The sequence below is a fragment of the Simochromis diagramma genome, unplaced genomic scaffold (assembly GCF_900408965.1).
Source record: "Simochromis diagramma unplaced genomic scaffold, fSimDia1.1 OVJJ01000411.1, whole genome shotgun sequence".
NCBI lineage: Eukaryota > Metazoa > Chordata > Actinopteri > Cichliformes > Cichlidae > Simochromis > Simochromis diagramma.
In genome coordinates, this window is record NW_024386735.1 from 1873820 (window position 1) to 1896037 (window position 22218).

Here is a 22218-nt window from a genome sequence, read left to right on the forward strand (position 1 = left end):
TTCAGACCTGTGCATTTTCCTTCTCCAGGTCTTCCAGGGTTAATCGAAGAGGAGTGGATACAGCGTTATCAGTGGAACGGTTTGTGATGGGGTGACGGGGTACAACGGAGGTTCTGTGATCATGTCTTTCAAAGCGTTTCATTGTTGTGGGTGTAAGTGCTACTGAGTGATCGCTGTGATTTTATACCATGCTGACACAACGGCCCGGCACAGAGAGATGGATGAATATAATGTCCACCCTATTGTCACTCATTTTATATTCAGATTTTAAAATCTAGTTGCTATTGGTATGGCAAGTAACCTTCAGTAATAGTAATGAATCACACAGCAATAGTACATTCATGTAGTTGTAAAAAGCATGATAATATAGTAATAATCCAAAATATTCAGAATACATTACTCTCATTGAGTAACGTAACACGTTACAAAATACATTTTGAGGCATGTATTCTGTAGTGGAATACATTTTAAAACTAACTTTCCCAACACTGAGTATATTATTGTGAAGTTTGAAGACGATCAACAAAAAAAATTGTGGGTAATATAATGTTTTTACTGATTTTCACATTCAGTGTGACTTTCACCAGATTTCACTAAAATGTAATTTAGCTCAAGTTGTTTTTGTTATGTACCATCACACAAAATTGAAAAACTGTAAACAACCAGACAGACAGACAAACAGAACCACATACGCAGATGTGAGAGTGAAGAAAATTACAGATACAATGGAGAATAAATAAGACACAAGCAAATAAAGCAGATTATAATATTTATTATTAATTAACATCAGTATATTCCATTTTATACATCAAGGCCATTTCATTTTATAAATATTTGCATTAATAATTAATTTCTCTTTATTATTAATTTTTGTACTTTTTGTCCTCCATGAAATAAGTTTCCTAGACTCGTCTGTTGCAACAAATTTAAAAGTTAACCATGCTCTTCCACTTTTGTATATAATATATTAGTGTTTTTAACATCTAGTCTTGGTTTTAAATCATCCCAGAGAGCCACGGAGGCAGAAAGAGTCCAACGGTCCCCAGCAGACACACTATGATGAACATCCACAGGAAGATCCGGTCTACGACCATGGCCACATACTTCCAGTCCTCCTTCACCTGAGAGAAGACATAAAACCAAAAATGAGCCAGTAAACTTGGAGAAATATATAAAACCCAGGCTGTCTTATGTTTGACACCCCTGATGTAAACTTTTGACCGCAAATCTATAACCAAAAAAATCCAATACTTGCCGAAAAGTCTGCATCTTCTGCTCTTAGGTGTTCAGCGATGTACGTTACTCCCTCCAGGGCAGATATGACAGCAGGAGACAAAGAAGAGTCCCACTGGTTCTGGGTCGAACCACACTCCACAGGGGTATCCCACTCTAAGCTGACAGTGGACCGTGTCTGTGGTACGAGTGTATAGCCCAGAGACTGAGCAGAAAGACAAGATGGGGACCCAAACCTCTCCAAATGCTCCATGTTTGAGTAGCCATGAAAGTCCCAGTGGTTAATTTCATCTCCAGCATCCACATCAGACTCCTGAGTGATCCAGATGCTGTGGGAGGGGCCCGGAGTCCGGAGAGGGAGGAGTTTATCGCTCAGGTGGTGTTGCCTAAGAAAGGTAGATGGGTTTGTAGAAAAATTACAATGACATTGTAACGACAAGCAAAACATTGTGAAAATATAAAACAGAAAAACTAATGATTACAACTATCTGTCACCTTAAATTATATATTTCCCTTATTTTTACCACTACCTCAAATTATCAATATACTTCTACTGCCAATAGGTGGTGGTAAAATGCCTAGAAGCTGTCTGCCAACCACAATTAAACAACAAAAAGAAGTAGAGTTTGGAGGCTGTGAATGTATGGTGGGGCTGCTAAGTTATCTCTCTGCAATATGTATTAAAATCAGCCAAATGGTTCAAGCATATAATGAAAACAATAAACCTGTGCAGAGATTTTGTGGTTTCCTGTGTGGATTACCGCACTAACTCAGTCGAGAGCTAATTAATTGGATTGAATTAGCCAATCCTAAACTTCAACTCATACACATTTGACCACGTAGAAGTCAACTACACTAAGCTATTTATGACCATGTAAAAACCTGCAGTGCCTCTAATGGTCATAGAGGCTTTCTCACCTTGCAGGCCTGAGTCCATGATGCGGGCGCTTCATGCAGAGCCAGCGCGGCACCACAGACAGGAAAAGCCTCCGAACCCACCGGGGCATGGTGTGAGTCTCTGATGATCGGTGGTGCACATTCAAAACAAACACAGTGATGATGATTGACAGCGTGACAAAGATCATAGTGAAGAGTAGGTACTCCCCAATCAGCGGGATGACTAGCGATGTGGATGGGATGATCTCGGTGATGAGCAGCAGGAAGACAGTGAGCGACAGCAGCACGGAGATGCACAGCGTGATCTTCTCGCCGCAGTCTGATGGCAGGTAGAAGACCAGGACGGTCAGGCAGGAGATGAGCAGGCAGGGGATGATGAGGTTGATGGTGTAGAACAACGGCAGGCGGCGGATCACGAAGTAGTAAGTGATGTCGGGGTAGATCTCGTGACAGCAGTCGTATTTCTTGGTATTGTAGGTTCCTACAGCGTTGACGATTGCCCATTCTCCACTCTCCCAGTAGCCCTAAAAGTCAGACTCTTTTAGCCACACTGACATTGTGCAGAGGGAGTTTAAAGTTAAAGCAGCAGGGGGGAAAGCCTGTTACAGGAGAAAGCCAGGAAATAACAGAATAACAACAAGGAGGGGTTGGACTGAGAATCTTCACAGGACCCAAACAAAGCAGGGACTTAGTGCTGGAGTGGAATGAGAAGAGTACCAACAACTTAAACTTCACTTGGCTTGACACACCTCCCCCTGCTGGTCATCCTTCCCCAGCATACAATTCATCTCATGAACATTGTCCCCTTCCCTTGTCTTTGCACCTACAGCTTGCACCTCCATGTCCCTCTCAACTGAAAAAGTCAGGAAAGAGTTGTCTTGACTCTACTCTGGCAGAGTGGCTGGTTCTGATAGCATCAGCCCCAAAGTTGTGCTGCTCAGCTGTGTCTCATCAGCAACCAGAGTTTTAAACTGCATAAGGTCCTGACTCTCTCAAGGACATTCTGTCTTGTCCCTGTCTACAAAAACATCTCACCCAACTACTTCCAACGACCACAGGCCAGCTGCTCTGACCTTACAAGTCATGAAGATACTGGAGAGAATCCCCCACAACGATTATTGTTTATTGTTCTTTCCTCTTTTATTTTGGTAGTCATTTGTCTCCTGTGTGTTGCAGTTAGTTTTACTTTCCCTGTCACATTCATGTTACCTGTTCCTGTTTTCCCCTCTGTGCCTCATGCCCCTGATTACCCCTTTGTGTATCTGTCTGTATAAATAGTGCTGTCTTTTGTTACAGCGTACTCTCCAAGTGTTGCAGGATAGAGATCTCAAATGCAGACATGTGGAGTCAAACTGAAGAAACAAACTTACTTCTGCATTCTGTGCTTCAAAATCACACCATATTAACTCTTTCCCCTATAAAAACAACATTTCATGACCTCCCCTGTAGCCATAATGACACCTTTTAACACCTCAGTATATCAGTTAAGATGTAGTTTGCAGGCCATTATAATAGTTTCCATGTTTTCAATCCAAGTTCAGAAAAAAGCTTCAAGGGTTCCTCCTAGTATAGGGGCGGCCAACTCCAGGCCTCGAGAGCCGGTGTCCTGCAGGTTTTAGATGTGTCCTTGATCCAACACAGCTGATTGAAATGTCTAAATGACCTCCTCAACATTTCTTGAAGTTCTCCAGAAGCCTGGTAATGAACTAATCATTTGATTCAGGTGTGCTGACCCGGGGTGACATCTAAAACCTGCAGGACACTGGCTCTCTAGGCCTGGAGTTGGCCACCCCTCTCCTAGTAGGTGTCCAAGGGGTAAAGAGTTAAAGAAACCTGCCACGTTTTACAACTCAGAAATCTCCCCAGGATTTGGGTTTTTTCTTTCTCTTACAAAACTATTCTGTGAATTTTTCCAGAACCTGTTACTGCAGTGAAACATGACGCTGGGAAATACTTTGTTAATTAAAATGTGAGCAGCCTGAGAGTTTGGCGGGCATTCTTCTGTAAAACAAAACACATGTGAAGAGCCGATAAGAGGAGGTAAAGAGGTGCAGGAGGTGTTAGGAAGGAAATCATAAGAGAGTATGAGGGAGGAATGTGGAGGGGGAGGGGAAGCAGAGCAACCTCCACCCACGTGTTCCCACCTTCAGGTCCACGGTGTTCTCAAAGGGCTCCAGGTCGATCTTGGCGCGGTCATATGTCCAGGATCCGAACTTCATCTTGCAGCTCTGCTGGTCAAAGGGGAAGAAGGTGACGTCGATGGAGCAGGAGGACTTGTAGATGGCGGGCGGTACCCAGCGGACACGACCGGTGTAAAACAGCTGTGCCTTGGTCATGTGGGTGACAGCGAACTCCCCGTCAGCACTTTAACAAGAAAAGAGGGTAAAAAGTTTTAATTTCATTAGTTTTTAAACTCAGAAGGTGAATCAATAAACCTGGAGCTATGCCCGTTTACACAAGCTATGCTTAATAATTGATAGCTGAATGTAAATGAAACCGATGCAAGCTCATTTTCACTGAAAGCGGAGAGAGTTTCATCTCCATCCAGACCAATTTTAATACTCCCCCGAGCCCTGAGGGCTGGAAACTCAACTAAAACTGTGTGATGCAACATCGCCGTGCATCCGCAACAGAATCAGGGTCATTTATTCAACAGCATAATTTGCATGCATCGCCAATTGATATGCAGGAAAATGCAGAAAATACCATCGAGCTGTTTGTCTCCATGTAAGTGACCTCAACTCCTCTTTCGCTCTTCAATGAAGGAGGACCGTGTTATGGATCAAGCAGCTAATTGATCACTACAGATAATTTCCAGGTCCACCTACAGAAAGTCGTCTCTGTTCAGGAACAGTATGTGTGTCCTTGAGCATCTGCTGTGAGCGTGACTCAATATTTTAAATCCAAATAAAATAAGAGTTAATAATCCTTATTTACCCCCAGATGTTTTTGCAGGGTTTATAGAGATCTTTATCTGGCTTCATTTGCTCTTTGGATAGGGGTCACATGACGGTGGTTGAAAACTCAAGGGTTGTAGCTGAATAGTCAAGTTTTTCAGGAAGGTTCAAACTGAGTGAAATGATCCTGAAATATCTGCATGGGAAGCGTCGTAAGAACAGGTTGACCTCTGTAAATACGAAGGACAATGCTTCAGTTCTTCCTTTATTATCTTTAGGAGAGGATAATCTGGTACACCTGTTGTTAAAGGAGATAATACCATCCCACAAATCATAACGATGAAAACAAATAATCCGCATGGCTGAGAAGTGGCACAGAGCATGTAATTCATTTATTTGTTTTAAACCTTCAGTCTGTTTCTTATGATGTTGGTGCGTTGCAACAGAGGGAATATGTTTTTATATATAAAAAATGTCCTAAATTAAGATTATGGGCTGTACTAAATCTTTAGGCACTTTGCTACTAACAGCCTGTCACAAAAACACATTCATTTCTTTAGTTGACCCGAAAAATACAATACAGACATATTTTCAGCAGATGAACACTATCTGAAAGTCATGTCTTTAAGTAACAGGAAAAAAAATCCAGCAAAGACCTGACACAGGACCTGAGAGATGCACCAGGGCCTTCAACTGATCCATCTACTGTTCACTAAATCCTCATCAGAAATGGTCTCGGTGGAAGTGTGGCTGTCAGAAGCCATTCTTAATGAAGGAAAGCAGGGAGAAAACGCTGAGGTATGAAAATTAAACAAGAACTGTGGCAAACGGTCTTCAGGAGTGATGAATTTGAAATGTTTGGTTCTGCTTTGGTTCATCATCAGTACATACATACATAGGAGGTGAGGAGAGAGGTACAACAAGAGAGGTCTACAGGCACCTCTAAAACACGGTGGAGGCTCTGCCATGGTTTCAGGCTGCATTTCAGCCAGTGGTGTTGGGGATCTTGTCAAAATGAATGAATTATGAACTCAGAAAAGTATCTTCAGACTTTGATCTACCACATAATACCATCTGGAAAATGTTTAACTGATAACATTTTTCATTTTCAGCATGATAATGACCCCAAACACACTGCCAGTGCAGCAAAATCATACCTGGATAGAAAAAGACACAGTGGAACACTATCAGTCATGGATTGGCCTCCTCAGAGCCCAGACTTCAACATTATTGAAGCAGTGTGGGATCATGTTGACAGAGAAAAGAACAAAAGGCAGAAACATCCAAATAAGAGCTTTGAATCTTTGAATGTCCTTCAAGAAGCCTGGAGAACTATTCCCGAAGACTACTTAAAGAAATAACAAGAAATAATTATTTAGGCACCAGAAGCAGAAATACTATTTGTTATTAGCAGTGTTGGGTAAGTTACTTTAAATTAGTAACTTAGTTACATTACTAGTTACTTCTATCAAAAGTAACTCAGTTACTTCAAGTTACTCGTTACTTTCAGAGTAACTAGTTACTAGGGAAAGTAACTTTGGTTTTACTCAGAATTCTCTTGTTAATGTGTTGCTTCTGTAACTGGATACCCAGCCAGATTGCCAGTCTTCTAGCTTGCTTACTTGCCACAAGTGCACTGTGCCACCTACCAATAGAAAGGAAAAAAATAATGTGCACATTTCCACGAGAGAAATCCCACGCCTGGACCGTCGTTGACCGCCGCATGATTCTAGCCTGCTTTTTACATCCAACACAAAAACTGCAGTCGTGGTGCTTTCGATTGTACTCAGAACTCGGAAATTCTGCCTTCTGAATAGGAAGATGTAGGTAACACCAGACTGCAGATGAGCTGCATACAGGGCTGGACTGGGACAAAAAAAAAATCGTCCCAGGGAATTTGACTAGAGACCGGCCCGCCATTATAGGAAAAATCATAAAGCCTTTGAATTAAAACAAACGCTGTTGTGACAGTGATGTACACTGTTCTGATGGTATATATGCATTAATCTATCAATCGTTTGTTGTAAGACTCAGATAATTATTTTTTTAAAAGCGAGACATTTTAAATGAGAATAAGAAAGAAAAGTATTTCCTTGTGCCCCCCTCTCCCTGTTAATGCCCTACCTGCCCCCCTGACAACACTTTGCTAGACCCGCCCCTGCACAGTTACCAGCTGTCAGCTAAGTAAAAAAAGGATCCTGGTGTTATTTGTCTCTCAGAAACAGTTCATAACTTCAACTCATTCATGTCACCTAAAAGGTAAACCTATTTCTCCATCACCTGTTCAGCTCTGATGATTCAGTAAGGACATCTCCTGGTTTCATCTTCATGTTTCCCATCTTCTTTCCATCTTCATCCGCTTTATCCGAGGCCGGGTCGCGGGGGCAGCAGCCTAAGCAAAGAGGCCCAGACCTCCCTCTCCCCAGCCACCTCCTCTAGCTTATCCGGGGGAACACCAAGGCGTTCCCAGGCCAGCCGAGAGATATAATCTCTCCAGCATGTCCCGGTGGGACATGCCTGGAACACCTCACCCAGGAGGCACCCAGGGGGCATCCTTGTCAGATGCCCGAACCACCTCAGCTGGCTCCTTTCGATGTGGAGCAGCAGCGGCTCTACTCTGAGCCCCTCCCGGATGGCCAAACTTCTCACCCTATCTCTAAGGGAGAGGCCAGCCACCCTTCGGAGGAAGCTCATTTCTGCCGCTTGTATCCGCGATCTCGTTCTTTCGGTCACTGGTCATGTTTCCCTCTCACCACATATCCAAACCGACATCCTGACCAGCAGGTTTACAGCTGTGGCTCCAGCAAACATCAGCTGATAGTAGAAAGTAATATTAAATAAATTCTAACAACAGCTGATCAAGCTTAAACGTGCTGCTGTTGTTTAGCGCGACATCCGCTGGTTTCCTCTTTCTGGCGCAAAGTGGGCGATAAATAAAGAAGAGAGAAAAGCCGATCAGCTGATCAATGATCAGTTTCATGATTGAAGTAGAAACAGGAGAGGGGGGGGGAGAGAGAATGAGAGAAGAAGAGGCAGCTGTGCGGCCTAAACACAGAATAACTCCAGCTTTGTGTCTTTTTCATTGTAGCTGAAGTCCGGGACAAAATGTTCCTTTTCACCTCAATACGAAACGCGTAATATTTTCTCTGAATACGAGACGATTCTGTTTTTTACGGGACGGTTGGCAACTCTAATAATTAACGGTATGAACAAAATAAAGTATTTATGTGTTGCTCAGTACTCCCATTAGTTTTCCCAATAGAATATAAAGAAATGAGGGGGAAAAACTGTATTTGGATTTTTTAGGATCATAGGCTGCCTCTCAAAATGTTTACTCTGTTATCTGCTCATTGAAGTTAGAGGACACTTTAAGGAATAGACATGCTGTCCTCCAGAGAATTTACCGGTCAGTAGAAGGTGGTGTTGCACTTGCAAGCCTCTTATTTCAAACATAACTTGTGCCTAAGAAGGTTAGGCGTGCAGCACAAGTTACCGTGGCGATGCAATCTGGTAAGATGTAAAGAGCACCACTGTAATGCTGAAAGCCCTGGGTTTAACCTGGGGTTACCTTGCTAAGCCCCCAAATCCTGGCCTCCTGGGATAGACTGATGTCATTGCTTCTCTACTCTCAGTGAATTTTAAGATGAGTTTGAAAGGATGAAGGAGGACGAGGAGAAGGGTGGACTCGTGAATCATGCGTGTGGTTTTTACTTGTTGTACAGCACAATGTCGGGCACCCAGATGAGCTCAGAAGGGACTCTGATGGACGTCACATTGTTGAAGTCGGAAGGACTCCACCGCAGCTTGTAATCCGTCCATTCCTTTCAATGAATACACATTTTTATGTCATTTTAGGACACAAAACACATTTGCATTACATTTAATTAACTTTCAGACCCAGTTTTTGTTTTCACCCACCTGTTTCAGCCACACGTTGGTTGTCATCATCTGATTTTTCTCATCCTGTTTTTTGTAAATGAAGTGGACACAGCGAGTGAGCCATGCATCTAACGCCCTAGTAGGTGCAATGGCACAAAACAGAAGGGGGGAATAGTTTTTAAAGTTTTGAAGGTATGGTTAAATTTCCTACCACATCTATAAGCTGGGCGATGGACAGGCCAAACTTGACAATGACCACGTCTGTGACGTTCTTCGCCGGTCGAGTCCACTTGCTGTAGCCTCGAAACAAACTCCTGAAGAGCTCGTCCTCAGTGTGAACACGATCCCAGTCCTCAGAGAGCACTGACAGAGAGGCAGAGACAGATCAGCAACCCTGTCGGGTTCAGACTATCATCCTGCAGTAGTTTAAAAGTGCTTCCTTTGTCTGATCTATCTTATGTAATCAGTCACTCATATCATGAAACCTTAAATAGTTTTCATCCAGTTTGATGCATTTTGCAGGTCTCATTTTACCTTCTTGCAAATCTCTAAGGAAGCTCTCACTCACTAAAACACATTTATACAGGCAAAAGTCAATCACACACACAGAGGCCTCTGCCAGAAAGTGGGCTTTGAGTAACTTCAGAGGTGATCCTTGATGAAAATCAGTGTATATAACCATGGTAGCATATGCTGCAGACATAACCTGGTCCGGAGTGGGTGAACACCCACTTGCTTCAATAACTATCCCTCTCAATAAAAGACCAGTTAAAGATTTTGTGACATATTTTCCTACTTCAAAGAACTTGGTGTCCCTCGTGCTTTTTATTTAGAGAGAATCTGATTTTCACTTTTCAAAATCTAAGACACATTTCTGGAAAGTTTCTGTCCTTTTCTCAAAACTCTGAACCCAAAAGCTGGTTTTCAAACTAAATTCAGAACCTCTGATTTCACGATAACATATCAAAACAGGTTTTATGCTCAAGACTGTACAGCGTTGTCAGGTCAGGTGCAAGCAATTTATTAGAAACTCTAAAAAGTAAATGAACACAAAGCATTCAAGACTTTTCAACCATATGTGCAATTCTGCAAAAAAATTAAGCAAAGACAAAAAAAATGATCCCTCACACCAGAATCCTCTAATTGTAGGTCATTCACTTTGTCCTATTTTCCTTCTTTCACATAAAAACATATAATAAATTATTATTTTCTATGTAATGCAGCTCTCATAATGCTTGTATGCATCATAATATTAGCGAGTGCAAGTAAACTTTATATTCTATGAGGAAAATGTGAACAAGGAGCTGGAAAGTTTCCTCAGAGATTTTAGTTCATATTGACACGATACAATCACACAGCTGCTGCAGAGCTGTCTCCTGTTAATAATAATAATAATAATAATAATAATGATAATAATAATAATAACTTTATTTATAAAGCGCTTTCAAACAAAGTGCTGTACAACTAAATAAATAAATAAATAAAATGAAAGCGATACATAGCAATACAGGTAAAAGACACAATACAAGTTAAAAACAATAAAAAATTAAAAACTAAAAGCCATAGAATTAAGACATGTAGGATCGGGTGAACAAATGTGTCTTCGACTTAGTTTTAAAAACCTCCACAGAGCATGCCTGCCGAATATCTTGAGGGAGGTTGTTCCAAAGAAATGGGGCACGAAAAGAAAAAGCACGCTCTCCAATTGTCTTTTTTCTGGCTCTAGGAACTTTTAGAAGGCCAGAGTTCTGTAGAAGGCCAGAGTTCTGAGATCGTAGAGCACGAGATGGAACATAAAGGTGTAAAAGGTTGGAGAGGTATGTAGGTGCCAATCCGTTTAAAGCCTTGTAGGTGAGAGCAGGACCTTAAAATCTGCTCGAACCTGACAAGGTAGCCAATGCAGAGATCTCAGAAGAGGGGTAATGTGCTCAAATTTCCCAGTTCTTATTGAAATGCGAGCATTTTGCACCATCTGTAGACCTCTAAAACTTTTCTTTGGTAGGCCAGAAAGAAGAGCATTGCAATAATCAATACGGGAAGACCTCTGCAGTGTCGCTTGACAAAACTTGTCTGATTCTGGCTATGTTCCTCAAATGATAAAAGGCGGATTTTGTTATCTCTTTTACATGAGTTTCAAAGGAGAGCACCATGTCGAACCACACACCCAAGTTTTCTACCTTGTTCCTGCAATTTATGACACTGTCATCAATTTTCAAGATGAAATTTTGGGACAAGAGCTGAAATTTGTGTGGCCCAATGACCATCAACTCTGCCTTATCAGTATTTAGGAGCAAGAAATTATCCGATAACCAGCCCTTAATTGCAGAAAAACAACATTCTAGTTTAGAGACTTCAGCACAATTTCCAGTGGTTAAAGGAACATAAAGCTGCAGGTTATCAGCGTAACAATGAAAGGTTACATTAAAAGAATGTAAAAGAACACCAAGAGGCAGCAGGTACATAGAAAACAGCAATGGTCCAAGTAAGGAGCCCTGAGGGACCTCATGCCTCACTGCACAAGTCTCTGTCAGTGCGCCCCAGGGCAGCTGTGGCTACAATGTAGCTTGCCATTGCCAGTGTGTGAATGTGTGTGTGAATGGGTGAATGACTGAATGTAGTGTAAAGCGCTTTGGGGTCCTTAGGGACTGAGTAAAGCGCTATACAAATGCAGGCCATTTACCATTTACCATTTTTAAAACTAACAGCCTGAGACCTCCCAAGCAGGTAAGATCTCAGCCATGATAAAACATTTCCTGTAATTCTAATAAAATGTTCAAGCCTATCCAATAAAATGGAGTGGTCCACAGTGTCAACCGCAGCACTTAGATCCAGCAGTAATAAAACTGAAGTGCAATCATTGTCTGCATTTACCAGCAGATCATTTACCACTTTGACTAAAGCTGTTTCTGTGGAGTGATTTGGTCTAAAAGCAGACTGAAATGGTTCAAACAGATTGCTTGTTGACAAATGCTCAGTGAGCTGCTTAAAAACCACTTTTTCAAAGATTTTAGATAAAAAAGACAGATGTGAGATGGGTTTATAGTTTGCGACCATGTCAACATCCAGTCCAGGCTTTTTCAAGATCGGCACTACCACAGCTGATTTAAAACATTCAGGAAAGACTCCGGTCGTCAATGACGTATTTAAAAAAAACAGAATGTAGGGTCCTAATACTGACCACAGTTCCTTTATAACCCAGGCTGGTAGAGGATCCAAAGAACAGGTTGTACATCGAGCTGCTTTTACAACCTTAGTTAATCCAGACAGAGAAATAACCTTGAAGTCACGGAACAGTTTATCAGCACCAACAGGCAAAGCAGCTGAGTAGTCTAATGAACAGCTTGAGGAGGGAGTAATATGATTTCTAAGTGTTTCAGCCCTGTCTCTGAAAAACGTAAGAAAGTCATGAGCTATCAAATTAGAACAGCAGAGAGTTGACTTACTCTCTGTAAGTTGCGACACTGTGTTGAAAAGGAGTTTTGAGTTATGTTTATGACTCATGATGAGATTTGAGAAATAATTTGCTTTCGCTGTCGACATCGCTGATTGAAGAGAAGATAATGAGTCCTTCCAAGCCTGGAGAAATATGTCTAGTCTGGAAGATCTCCAGTGAAGCTCTGCTTTTCTACAATTTCTTCTCAAGTTCAAGAGCTCCTCATTTAACCAAGGCATAGGGTTCCTTTTTTGACATTTCAACTTCCTTACGGGAGCAACAGAGTCCAGTAGTTCAAGAAGTGTATTATTAAGATTCGCAGTCAAGGTGTCCACACATAACTCCTGGGTAAAAATAGGGTCCAACACATCAGGTAGATGTAATTTAACTCCAAGCAATGCTTCGGGGCTAATATAACGAGATGATTTTCCCCTCTCAGAAGCTGGAGGTTTAGGGATTAAAATATCAAATAAAATTGCTGAGTGGTCTAGAATAGGTAAAACACAATTTTCAGTCATTGATATATTCAGCCCGTAGCCCAAGACAAGGTCTAGGGTGTGGCCCTTACGTGTTGGCCCAGACACAAATTGTGTGAAGTTTAAGGAATCAGTTACATTTAAGAAATCTTTGACCAGGGGTTTATCCTCACAACACAGATGAATATTAAAGTCCCCCACTATAAGAATCCTTTCATAGTGAGTGATAAAACATGTCAAGAAGTCTGAAAATTCTGAAATAAACAAGTCATTATATTTAGGTGGACGATAGATGACTATAATTAGAACCATAGGACAGCCTAAAGTCAGAAGTTGGGACTCAAATGAGGTAAAAGCACCAGGACTTTGTATCTGTTTGCATTTAAAACAGTCTTTGATGATAGAGGCTACCCCGCCTCCCCTCCCAGACAACCTGGGGGAGCTGAAGAAGCTGGCATCGGTGGGGCAGAGTTCCAGCAAGGGTGCCACTTCACCAGCGCGCAGCCATGTCTCAGTTAGGAACATGACATCCAGCTTATGAGTACCAAAAAAGTCCCGAAGAGCATGAGTTTTATTTGATACAGATCTTGCGTTTAAGAGAGCTAATTTAACTCTCTGTCCATCCGTGCTAGCAGGCAGTAATTGTAGGTTGTTCATATTTGCTCCACCTTCCCTCGTATCCCGTCGGCATGGCGACCAATAAAGCAGCCTCGGGTGAGCGTGCTCCGATGACGTCGGGTAAACAGGAAGAAGGCAGCGCTGTTTGAGGCCAAAATAAAGTCCTAAACAGCCAGAGTCACTGATGGTAAGGACCCGCTGCGTCCAAGTTCTGACCTGAACATGCTTCCCAGAGCGCATGCCGCGCATTCGTCCACTTCTCCAGCGCTTCCATTTCAAAGGATTCCAGGGGGATCACGGCGATGAGGTTCCTCCGGTACCGACGCCAGAGGCGGCGGGAGTCCTCCACATCACTCGCTAACGCTGGGGAGCTTCAGTAGTGAGTCACGGATATTAAGCAGCATCTGTCGTTCATATACCAACAGGGAGTGGGTTTTTTAAACTAGCAGGGACACCACTAAGAACATAAAACATAAACATTGCAGAACCGAGAGACGGCGTGCCATGACATCCATCCTTACAAACGTTCCACCATATCTCAAAGGAGCTCTATTGGACTGAGATCTGGTGACTGTGGAGGCTATGTTCAAGGAACCAGTTTGAGAGGATCAAAGTTTTGTGACATAGTGTGTATTCCTGCTGGGAGCAGCCATCAGACGATGTTACACTGTGGCCATAAAGAGATGTACACGGTCAGCAACAACACTCAGGCAGGCTGTGGTGTTTAAAGGATGCTTAGTTGGTACTAAGGAGCCCAAATTGTGCTAAGAAAATTTTCCCCACACTATAACACCACCACCAGCCGGAACTGTTCATAGAAGGCACGATGGAGCCATCCTTTTATGTTGCGTATGTCTGATTCTGACCCTATCATCTGAGCAATATTTTTCCAATCTTCTATTGTCCAGTTTTGGTGAGCCCATGAGAACTGTAGCCTCAGTGTGGTGTGGTCTTGTGCTGCCTCATGGTTTCATGTGTGTGTTCAGAGATGGTCTTCTGCATACCTTGGTTACCAATATTACAGCAGAAAAGAACACATTTACAGCCTGCTAGAAATAATGGCTTAGACCTCTACCCTTCTATTTGCACACAGTGCTATCGTCATTTTTTGCTCTTTGGAGAGCTGCACTTCTGCACTGCGCTGAAGTTTCTCTCTACATGAGGCAAAATAAATACACATACAGGACCATAAATCCCATGTAAGCTGTTTCAAGCACTACAGAGATCACAAGACTTCGGTTTGTTGTGGTCATGGGCACCACAGACATGTCCCACCGACCAGAAAGCACCAAAAGCTCTTCATAGCTCTTATACTCGTTAAAACTTTTTCATTTACAGTAAATAGTTTGTTCACTGATGGCTTAATCACTGTCTTGTTCACTGCACTTTTGCTGTGTAGAAACTGAAAGAAACATTTAAATATCTGCACTCTTCAGCACTTTCACTTCACATTCCTCCTCTCTGAAGACCTTCCTCTTCCCCCATGGGTCATGGGTGTTCCTGATTTATCTCCTCACTTTTCTCCCCCTCCAGCCTTTTTTAAGGACCAGTCTGCATTTTCACTCATACTTCGCTTAAACCAAAGTCATTACAGTTGAGAGAGATACTGTACCCAGTCTCTGGGGGAAAAGCTATTACCTGAATTTTATTGTTCATAAAATTTCAAAGATTAGGATGTGATCTACTACACTTGGATTTAATTTGATCTTACTCAAAAACCATTAGAGATAATTGAAGTTATTGTAAAACACTGAGTGTGGTTTTCCAGCGTTCATAACTCATCGGGGGAGTCCTTTCACGCTTGAAATAAAACTCTTTAATTCTCAGTGTTTGACCTTTTTGTATCAGATGTGATTTCTCTTGCAGGATAAATGAACACCGATGGTAACTATATTGCTTTTCTGTTCAGCTTGCATCTAGAAAGCCCTCCATCACTCTCTGTCTCAGCTTTGAACTCTGGCGAGCCATCTGGCATCACCAGCAAGCAATTTAGGATTAGCCAGAGCAAGAAACGGCGAGCCAACAGCACAAACTGTGCAAATGTGATGCCAGTTTTTCTGATTACATTGGCTATTTATAACTGGCAAAATGATGTCTCAGGTAAGGCTGTGCCAGTGGAGGACAAACAGATATGTTGTTGGATTGTGCAGCAGTTTGTGTCCCTGGATTTAGCATAAAGACCCCGGCTGCTGTGTCTCATTTAGGACATGATTAAGGTTTAAGCTAATTTGTGTGGAGAATTATCAGTGAGCTTCAGTTTCTCTGAAGGATGAGTTGATCCTTTTTTGCCTGAATACTTAAGATTATGTTAAGTCTATAATCCGTTACTTTTTCACACCAAATGCACTAATTAAAATGCACCTTTTAAACGTGTCACTGGGTGTGCAGCTTTGTAAACAAGCGTGCTTCACTTTACGGTTGGATCATTAGAATCACTACAAGTCCTCAATGGTTTTTACTCACAGGTCTTATAATAAAAAATAACAACCAGAAGAGTACACAGAGATAACTTTCAGTTAGGATAGCCATCTGCAGTGCTGAGAAAAAGTATTTGCCCAATTCCTGATTTCTTCATTTGTTGATATTTGTCACACTTTCACGTTTCAGATTAAACAAATTCATCAAGTCTCGTCTCACATTTACCCAAATACATCTTTGATGATCCCCAAGACATTTTGGGAAAAGTTATCTTGCAGAAAAAAGCAGAAAACCCGAATTTGGATGGTCTGAGTCCTATTACGTCTGCATAAACCTAAGCATTTCATGAAAAGAACATCATACCAACAGTCAAACATTACTCACCACGACTGAACATCTGGCCTTAGAGAAGGAAATTGCAGAAGCCTTACCCGACCCTGTTATGAGAAATTACTTGACTTTGATATTCAGGATGTCCTCCATGTGTTTTGAGAAGAAGGTCCTTACGGGTTTTTTGACATTCTGCTTTTAAGAAAATATACGGTGTTATTTAAGCTATATAATTTTAAGTTTTATTTTTTAAAGCTTCTGAAACTGTATGCTGAGTGATCGTGCCGTTTGAGTCTTATGTACTGGAACAAAAATAGAACGATAGACTTAAAGTTCAAATTTATTTCACAAATAAATATGGACCACATTCATTTGAATAAAAATTAAGCAATTTAATAAAACTGAATTACAGAATAAAGTTGTGTCAAGGACTTAAGGAAACACACAGACTTCCAATGCTTCCACAGACCAAATCCTGCTTCACAGTGCAGGCCTCTGACTAAATGCCGAATTCAAATCCCATTTTTGCAAAGCGTTAACATGACAGTAACACCAACCAGCTTAGAAGAAATGTTGAACTTTTCCTTTAACATCTATAATTTTGTTTTTTCTGTCTCAATGACAAATATTGCTGGCTCTGCAGACATTTTTGGCAGCATGTTGGTCTCCTTTACTTTCTGATGACAACCTGTGGCCAAACAATCAGAGGAAAAAGGGAAAACGGAGAAGCTAACTAACTTTGGTGAAACCTAGCCCAAAAAGATGATGGTGACATGAATAGTCTGCGGCCAAGAAGTGGACAAAGGTGATGAAATGGAAGCCATATTGGCAGAAAACGGTCCCATGAGGTTTATATTTTTGGCAGCTAAAGCAGAAACAATAAAGTTGATAAGGAACTTGGATGGGCGAACTAAATCCTGTCAACTCCGAGTATATCCAGCTTCAGGTGCAGCAGGAGGGGAGGACACAAAAAGGAACTCTGTGTTTGGTAAGGTCTGACAATTTAAGTTTGTTTAGAAAAAAACTGAGTTTTTCTCATGTCTGGTTTACTAAAGCCAGTTTTCTTGAATAGGGCCCTGCTCTACATGGATGTCACAGGCTAAGCCAAAGATGCAGCGATTACTCAGGACACTGAAGTAGCTCTGCAGACATTTTTGGCAGACATTTTTGGTGGACCTATCAGAATGGGTTAAAGCATAGGTGTCAAACTCTGGCCCATGGGCCAAATTTGGCCCGCAGCCTAATTACATTTGGCCCGCGAAGCCATACCAAATTACTATTAGAGCTGGCCTACTGGTATTATACAGCTAATATATATATTGTTTAGTATTAAGCTTTGCTTGTTCCATATTCAGTTTTTCAGCAAAACGTGTTTGAGTCCATAAGAAAAGATTCATTCTTATATCTGGAGGAATAAATATATTTCAATAAATATTAACGTTAGCCCGCGACATTGTTTCAGTTTTGAATTTTGGCCCACTGTGTATTTGAGTTTGACACCCCTGGGTTAAAGGATCACAATTGATCTTTCTTTTTGTTCTTTTTTCTTTTTTTGAGAAACTACTCCACTTCGAATCTAGTAGGGATATCTAATATCACGGTCTCCATGTGGCCGGGATATTAGAGAAAACTTTGTCACAAATATCAAACACTGAAAACACTGACCTTTAATCAGCAGGAAAATCACTCAGTGGGTTAACATGAATTGGAAATCATTGAGATGAGTCTGAATTAAAGTCTATTAAAAGCCTGGAAAGACAGGTTTTCAGATTTTAACCAAATGTAGACACTAAATGGAGGATCATAAGTGATCACTACAAAAACCATGAGAGAAATACAAAAAGAATACTTCCCATTTCTATTTCAGGAACAAACATTTTACAATCTTGGCATGATTTCTTAAAATTCTGCATCTAAAAGGTCTAAAAACAAATCAGATTTGTTCTCAACGTTTTATAAAGTACTATCTGCATTTATTTGTATAGCACATTTCTGAGACTGGCAGTGCTTCAGGTAATCTTAACATTTCTTCTTCCTGTGACATATAACTCTTATTATTTTCACACTCAGTGACTCCTCATGCCCAGCCAATGGGGGCAGTGTCACTACCACAAAGCAGGGGTTTTATCTGTCCTAATTTACTAAGAGTAAAAAGCCAACATTTCTAACCTGTTTTGTTAACTGGGGACTTATTTACTTGAGCATCGTAGACAGTTTTGTCCATCAAATGGTCCAAAATAAAAGGTAAATGCGTAGTTTTCTGTCAACTAAGGTTTCGCAGAATCATTGCCTTTGCTGTAGGTGATCAGTGGTCATTCAACTGCATGAAGTTTAACAGAGCCACAGGATTGTCTCACTGTAAGGGGTCTAGGGTTCAGGTTAATTTGTCTCCCATGCCTCAGCTTCTGCCACTTTAGCAGGAACTTCTCTTTCTCTCTCACCCTCTTCTCTTCTATTCTCTCCATGCTTCATTTCAGGTGCGCTCGCCCACCCCTGCTGCAGCTTATATGCTGTTTCTCAGCTCCGCCCCAGCACCAGATAAACAGCTTTTTCTATTTTCTCCTACTCACCTAAACTCTTCCGATTAGCCCCGACTCCTGCCTCCAAACGCTCTGTCACACTAATTCCCCACTGTTCTACCACGTCAGTTTCTGAAACTAGGGTGTAATTTTAAGCACCTAAAAAGACTTACAGGTGCACAATAGAACTGAAGAAGAGGGGTTAACAACTGGAGGTCTTAAATTGTAAATAAACCTTTCACAGGAGAGTACAAATGCCTTATTACCACTTTTGCAACAGGCGAAACATTCGCCCATCCCTCTTGAAATACCCTGAAAGCAGTCATTAATTCCAGATAGTTTGTGCATATATGCATGTTAGTTTTTGGTTTTTCACTGATACCAGCTGATACCTTTTGAGAGAAATTGGTATGAAAACGGTCACAAATGTGCAAAATGTGTTCAGAATTTTGAGTGCTCACAAATGCCTGCTCCGCTCCACGCACAAAAACAGATCACTGAACACTGTTTTACACATTTAAAACCTGGATAATTAGAAGTGTTTTTAAAGTGACAGCATCACAGACCTGATCGTTTTTTGCCTCAAAAAGCTTCCTGTGCTGTGCCAGCATCAAAAACACATACTACACATCTAAATGAGTGGAGACTAACTGAACTTTTGCAGTCCTGTTTGGGTCTGCTGTGTACTGAATCGGGATTTAAGCTCAATCCTGACTCTGCAGGATGTTAATTTTTAAATGAAGTCATTATGAATATACACTCCAAAAAAAGAAACGTTTTTTTTAAAACAGTACCACTTAAAAGTATAGCAATTAAGTAAATTCCATTAAATGTAATGTTTCACTTGTAATGTTGTTTTACTTGTGTAGCACAGTTACATGGAAAAAAATTACTTAAAGTCAGCATAGCCCTTTGTGTAGATGCCCCAACACAGATTGTATAAAACACCTTTAAAATGCTACTTTAGTGCATTGATCATAGTAATAATAAATGTGAATGTGAATAAATGACTATTGGCCTTCTATACGAGCCAGCAATAAAGGACTAAAAGTTTCAAATATTCTTTTGCACTATCAGAACATTGCAGGAATATGCGATATGATGATTAACAGCCTTCCCTTACTCAATTAATTTGCAACACCGCTTTATAAATGCATCATGTCAAAACGGGAGAGCAAAAGATGTACCCCAAGTCTCACAGTCACTGATTCCTTTAAGTAAAAGGGAGGTAACAAAGTTATAAAGTCAGGAAATCCCCATGAGATGACTAAAAGCCTCGGTGCTTTTCAACGTGCTCCTACAGGGAAGTCACGGCTGATTTTTACCATATAAATCCCATCAATCTTTTTCGCCGCCTCTCTTACCGGAGTTGATGAGGATCCAGCAGCAGCAGCAGAGCGGCGTCAGGTCTCGTTTGCGCCCCATTTGAAGCGCTACAAAGGGATCCCACCGGCGTTCACACGAAGCTCAGCTTCACTCCGAGGTTCCCAACGCTCATCTTCACACTGTCACACTCCTCTCCACACAGCTGCATGGATCCCAGTCACAGCCTCCCAGTGCACATCACCGCTGAGGTATCAAGCTCCCATTGGACTTGATTAATCGGTCTTACATCTCCACAATAACCCTGCCCCAGGTCTGTAATAATAAGAAGGCGGGGTATCATCTGGTTAATTTAATCAGCCCTAATAGTTCCCAGTAAATTATTTCAAATCTTGACTAAATTTTAATTAAATTATTTTGATCTAAATACAGCTGATGGTAATAAAATACTACCAAGAACAAGAAAAAGCCCAATGGATGCTGGAAATATGAAAGTATGTCTTTTGAGAAGCAAGTCACACAACTTCTGGTTGTAGGGTCTATAAATCCACGTTAAGGCTACGTCCACACATACCCGGGTATTTTTGAAAACACAGATTTTTCTATGCGTTTGCACCTTTCATCCACACGTAAATGGTGTTTGCGGTCACTGAAAACAGAGATTTTTAAAAACACCTGCCAGGGTGGATATTTTCGAAAACTCTGTTTTTGCATTTAGGTGTGGATGAGGAAAACAGAGAAAACGCAGGTCAAAGGTGTGCGCCTTTTTTGATGTCACACTGTGCGCCACATTATTGTTTTGGTGAAATGAATTTCTACAATGGCGGACTTAGATAAAATACGGTTACTGTTAACTTTACTCTCTGTAGTGTTTACATGCTTACATATAACACAGTTTCTGTCCCTCCACACATAGTACTCAGCTCTGCTTCTATGCGCCATCTTTGTTTACTCTTTCCCACCCAGGCTTCTAGACTTCTGATTGGCCAACATTTCTACAGGTTAGGAATATATTGCCACAACTTTGGCATGTTCCTAGTAGTGATGGGTCGGTCGCGAACGAAATGGCTGTTAGAGCCGGATCTTTGACGTGAACGATGCGAGCCGGCTCCTTATCGTGAGCTGTGGTTTTTTTTTTTCCCTTTCTCTCACCCTCTCTCTTGCACTTTTTTCCGCTTCACTCTGCATGCCAGCCTTGTGCTTTACGCTGAGAAGAGGAGGGAGGGGCGGTAGTTACACTCAGTAGCACAGGAACAGAGAGGGAGGGAGAGACAGAGAAAGAGCCAGGGACAACAACGTCACATTAGAAAGGTATAGTAATCATCTACAACTATTTTCAGTTGCAGATGATAAAGGATTCAGAAAATTTATTCATGCAGGCCCATATGATAGAGAATATGCATGTTCTTTTTGTTTTCATATTATAATTTACATTTAATTGTGTTGTGGTTTGCAGTGTTTTGTGTTGTTTCACTTTAAATTTGTAAAAGGACAAAGCAAAATTTAAATAGTTAAAAGTTGAAATGTGACTAGTTGATTTTTGTATTATATGATTTATTTATTACATTTTATGTGGAGTGAATAAATAAAAGTATATTTACGGTGGCCCCTACAGACAAAGCACGTACGAACTCTGAAGCACGTACAAACTCCAAAACACGTAAAAACTCCAAAACACGTAAAAACACGTACAAACTCCAAAACACGTAAAAACTCCAAAACACGTACAAACTCCGAACCACGTACAAACTCCAAAACACGTAAAAACTCGGAAGCACATAAAAACTCAAAACACGTACAAAAGACAACAGGAGTGCTCCAGGATGCTAGGGGCAGTGTTGAGCTTTTGTTACCTAGTGGCTACACAAGCCAGCAAGTACCAACGACCGGATTTGGTGTGTGGTAGTAACAGGTAAATGAACTTTTTTTTTTAAATTATTTGAATATATATGAGTGCCTGTGTATAAATACACAAACAATACACACATGCTTTCAATTGTGTAATTTAAGTGATCTAGGTAGTTCTGTTTTGGAAGTTCAGTTCATGCTAGAAATGTGTTTTGGAGTTTGTATGTGCTTTTTGGAGTTTGTACGTGTTTTGTCTCTAGGGGCCACCGCATATATTTATATATAAACATATAAAGAGCCGGTTCTCTAAAAAGAGCCGGAAATCCCATCACTAGTTCCTAGCAGCG

The 22218-nt window shown here is 41.2% G+C and overlaps 1 protein-coding gene across 1 annotated transcript; it reads right to left on the reverse strand.

Moving 5' to 3' along the window:
* Positions 1 to 553: 553 nt before the first annotated feature.
* On the reverse strand, positions 554 to 20646 carry LOC120739202 (neuronal acetylcholine receptor subunit alpha-2-like). Its single transcript, XM_040040930.1, has 8 exons — positions 20065 to 20646; positions 9118 to 9269; positions 8946 to 8990; positions 8739 to 8848; positions 4275 to 4494; positions 2152 to 2654; positions 1256 to 1619; positions 554 to 1121 (listed from the first exon to the last, which is right to left on the reverse strand). The coding sequence occupies exons 1-8, from the start codon at positions 20123 to 20125 to the stop codon at positions 996 to 998; spliced, it is 1581 nt and encodes a 526-aa protein (XP_039896864.1). The 5' UTR covers positions 20126 to 20646; the 3' UTR covers positions 554 to 995.
* Positions 20647 to 22218: the final 1572 nt, after the last annotated feature.

Bases quoted from the DNA above. Each gene is read 5' to 3' on its own strand.
- LOC120739202 (XM_040040930.1), bottom strand. From the start codon at position 20,125: ATGGGGCGCAAACGAGACCTGACGCCGCTCTGCTGCTGCTGCTGGATC. The intron at 9,270-20,064 runs GTAAGAGAGGCG...CCTCTCTGTCAG, and splicing joins CTGGATCCTCATCAACTCCG to TGCTCTCTGAGGACTGGGAT. The intron at 4,495-8,738 runs GTAAAAACCACA...TTCTTGTTAAAG, and splicing joins GACATTGTGCTGTACAACAA to TGCTGACGGGGAGTTCGCTG.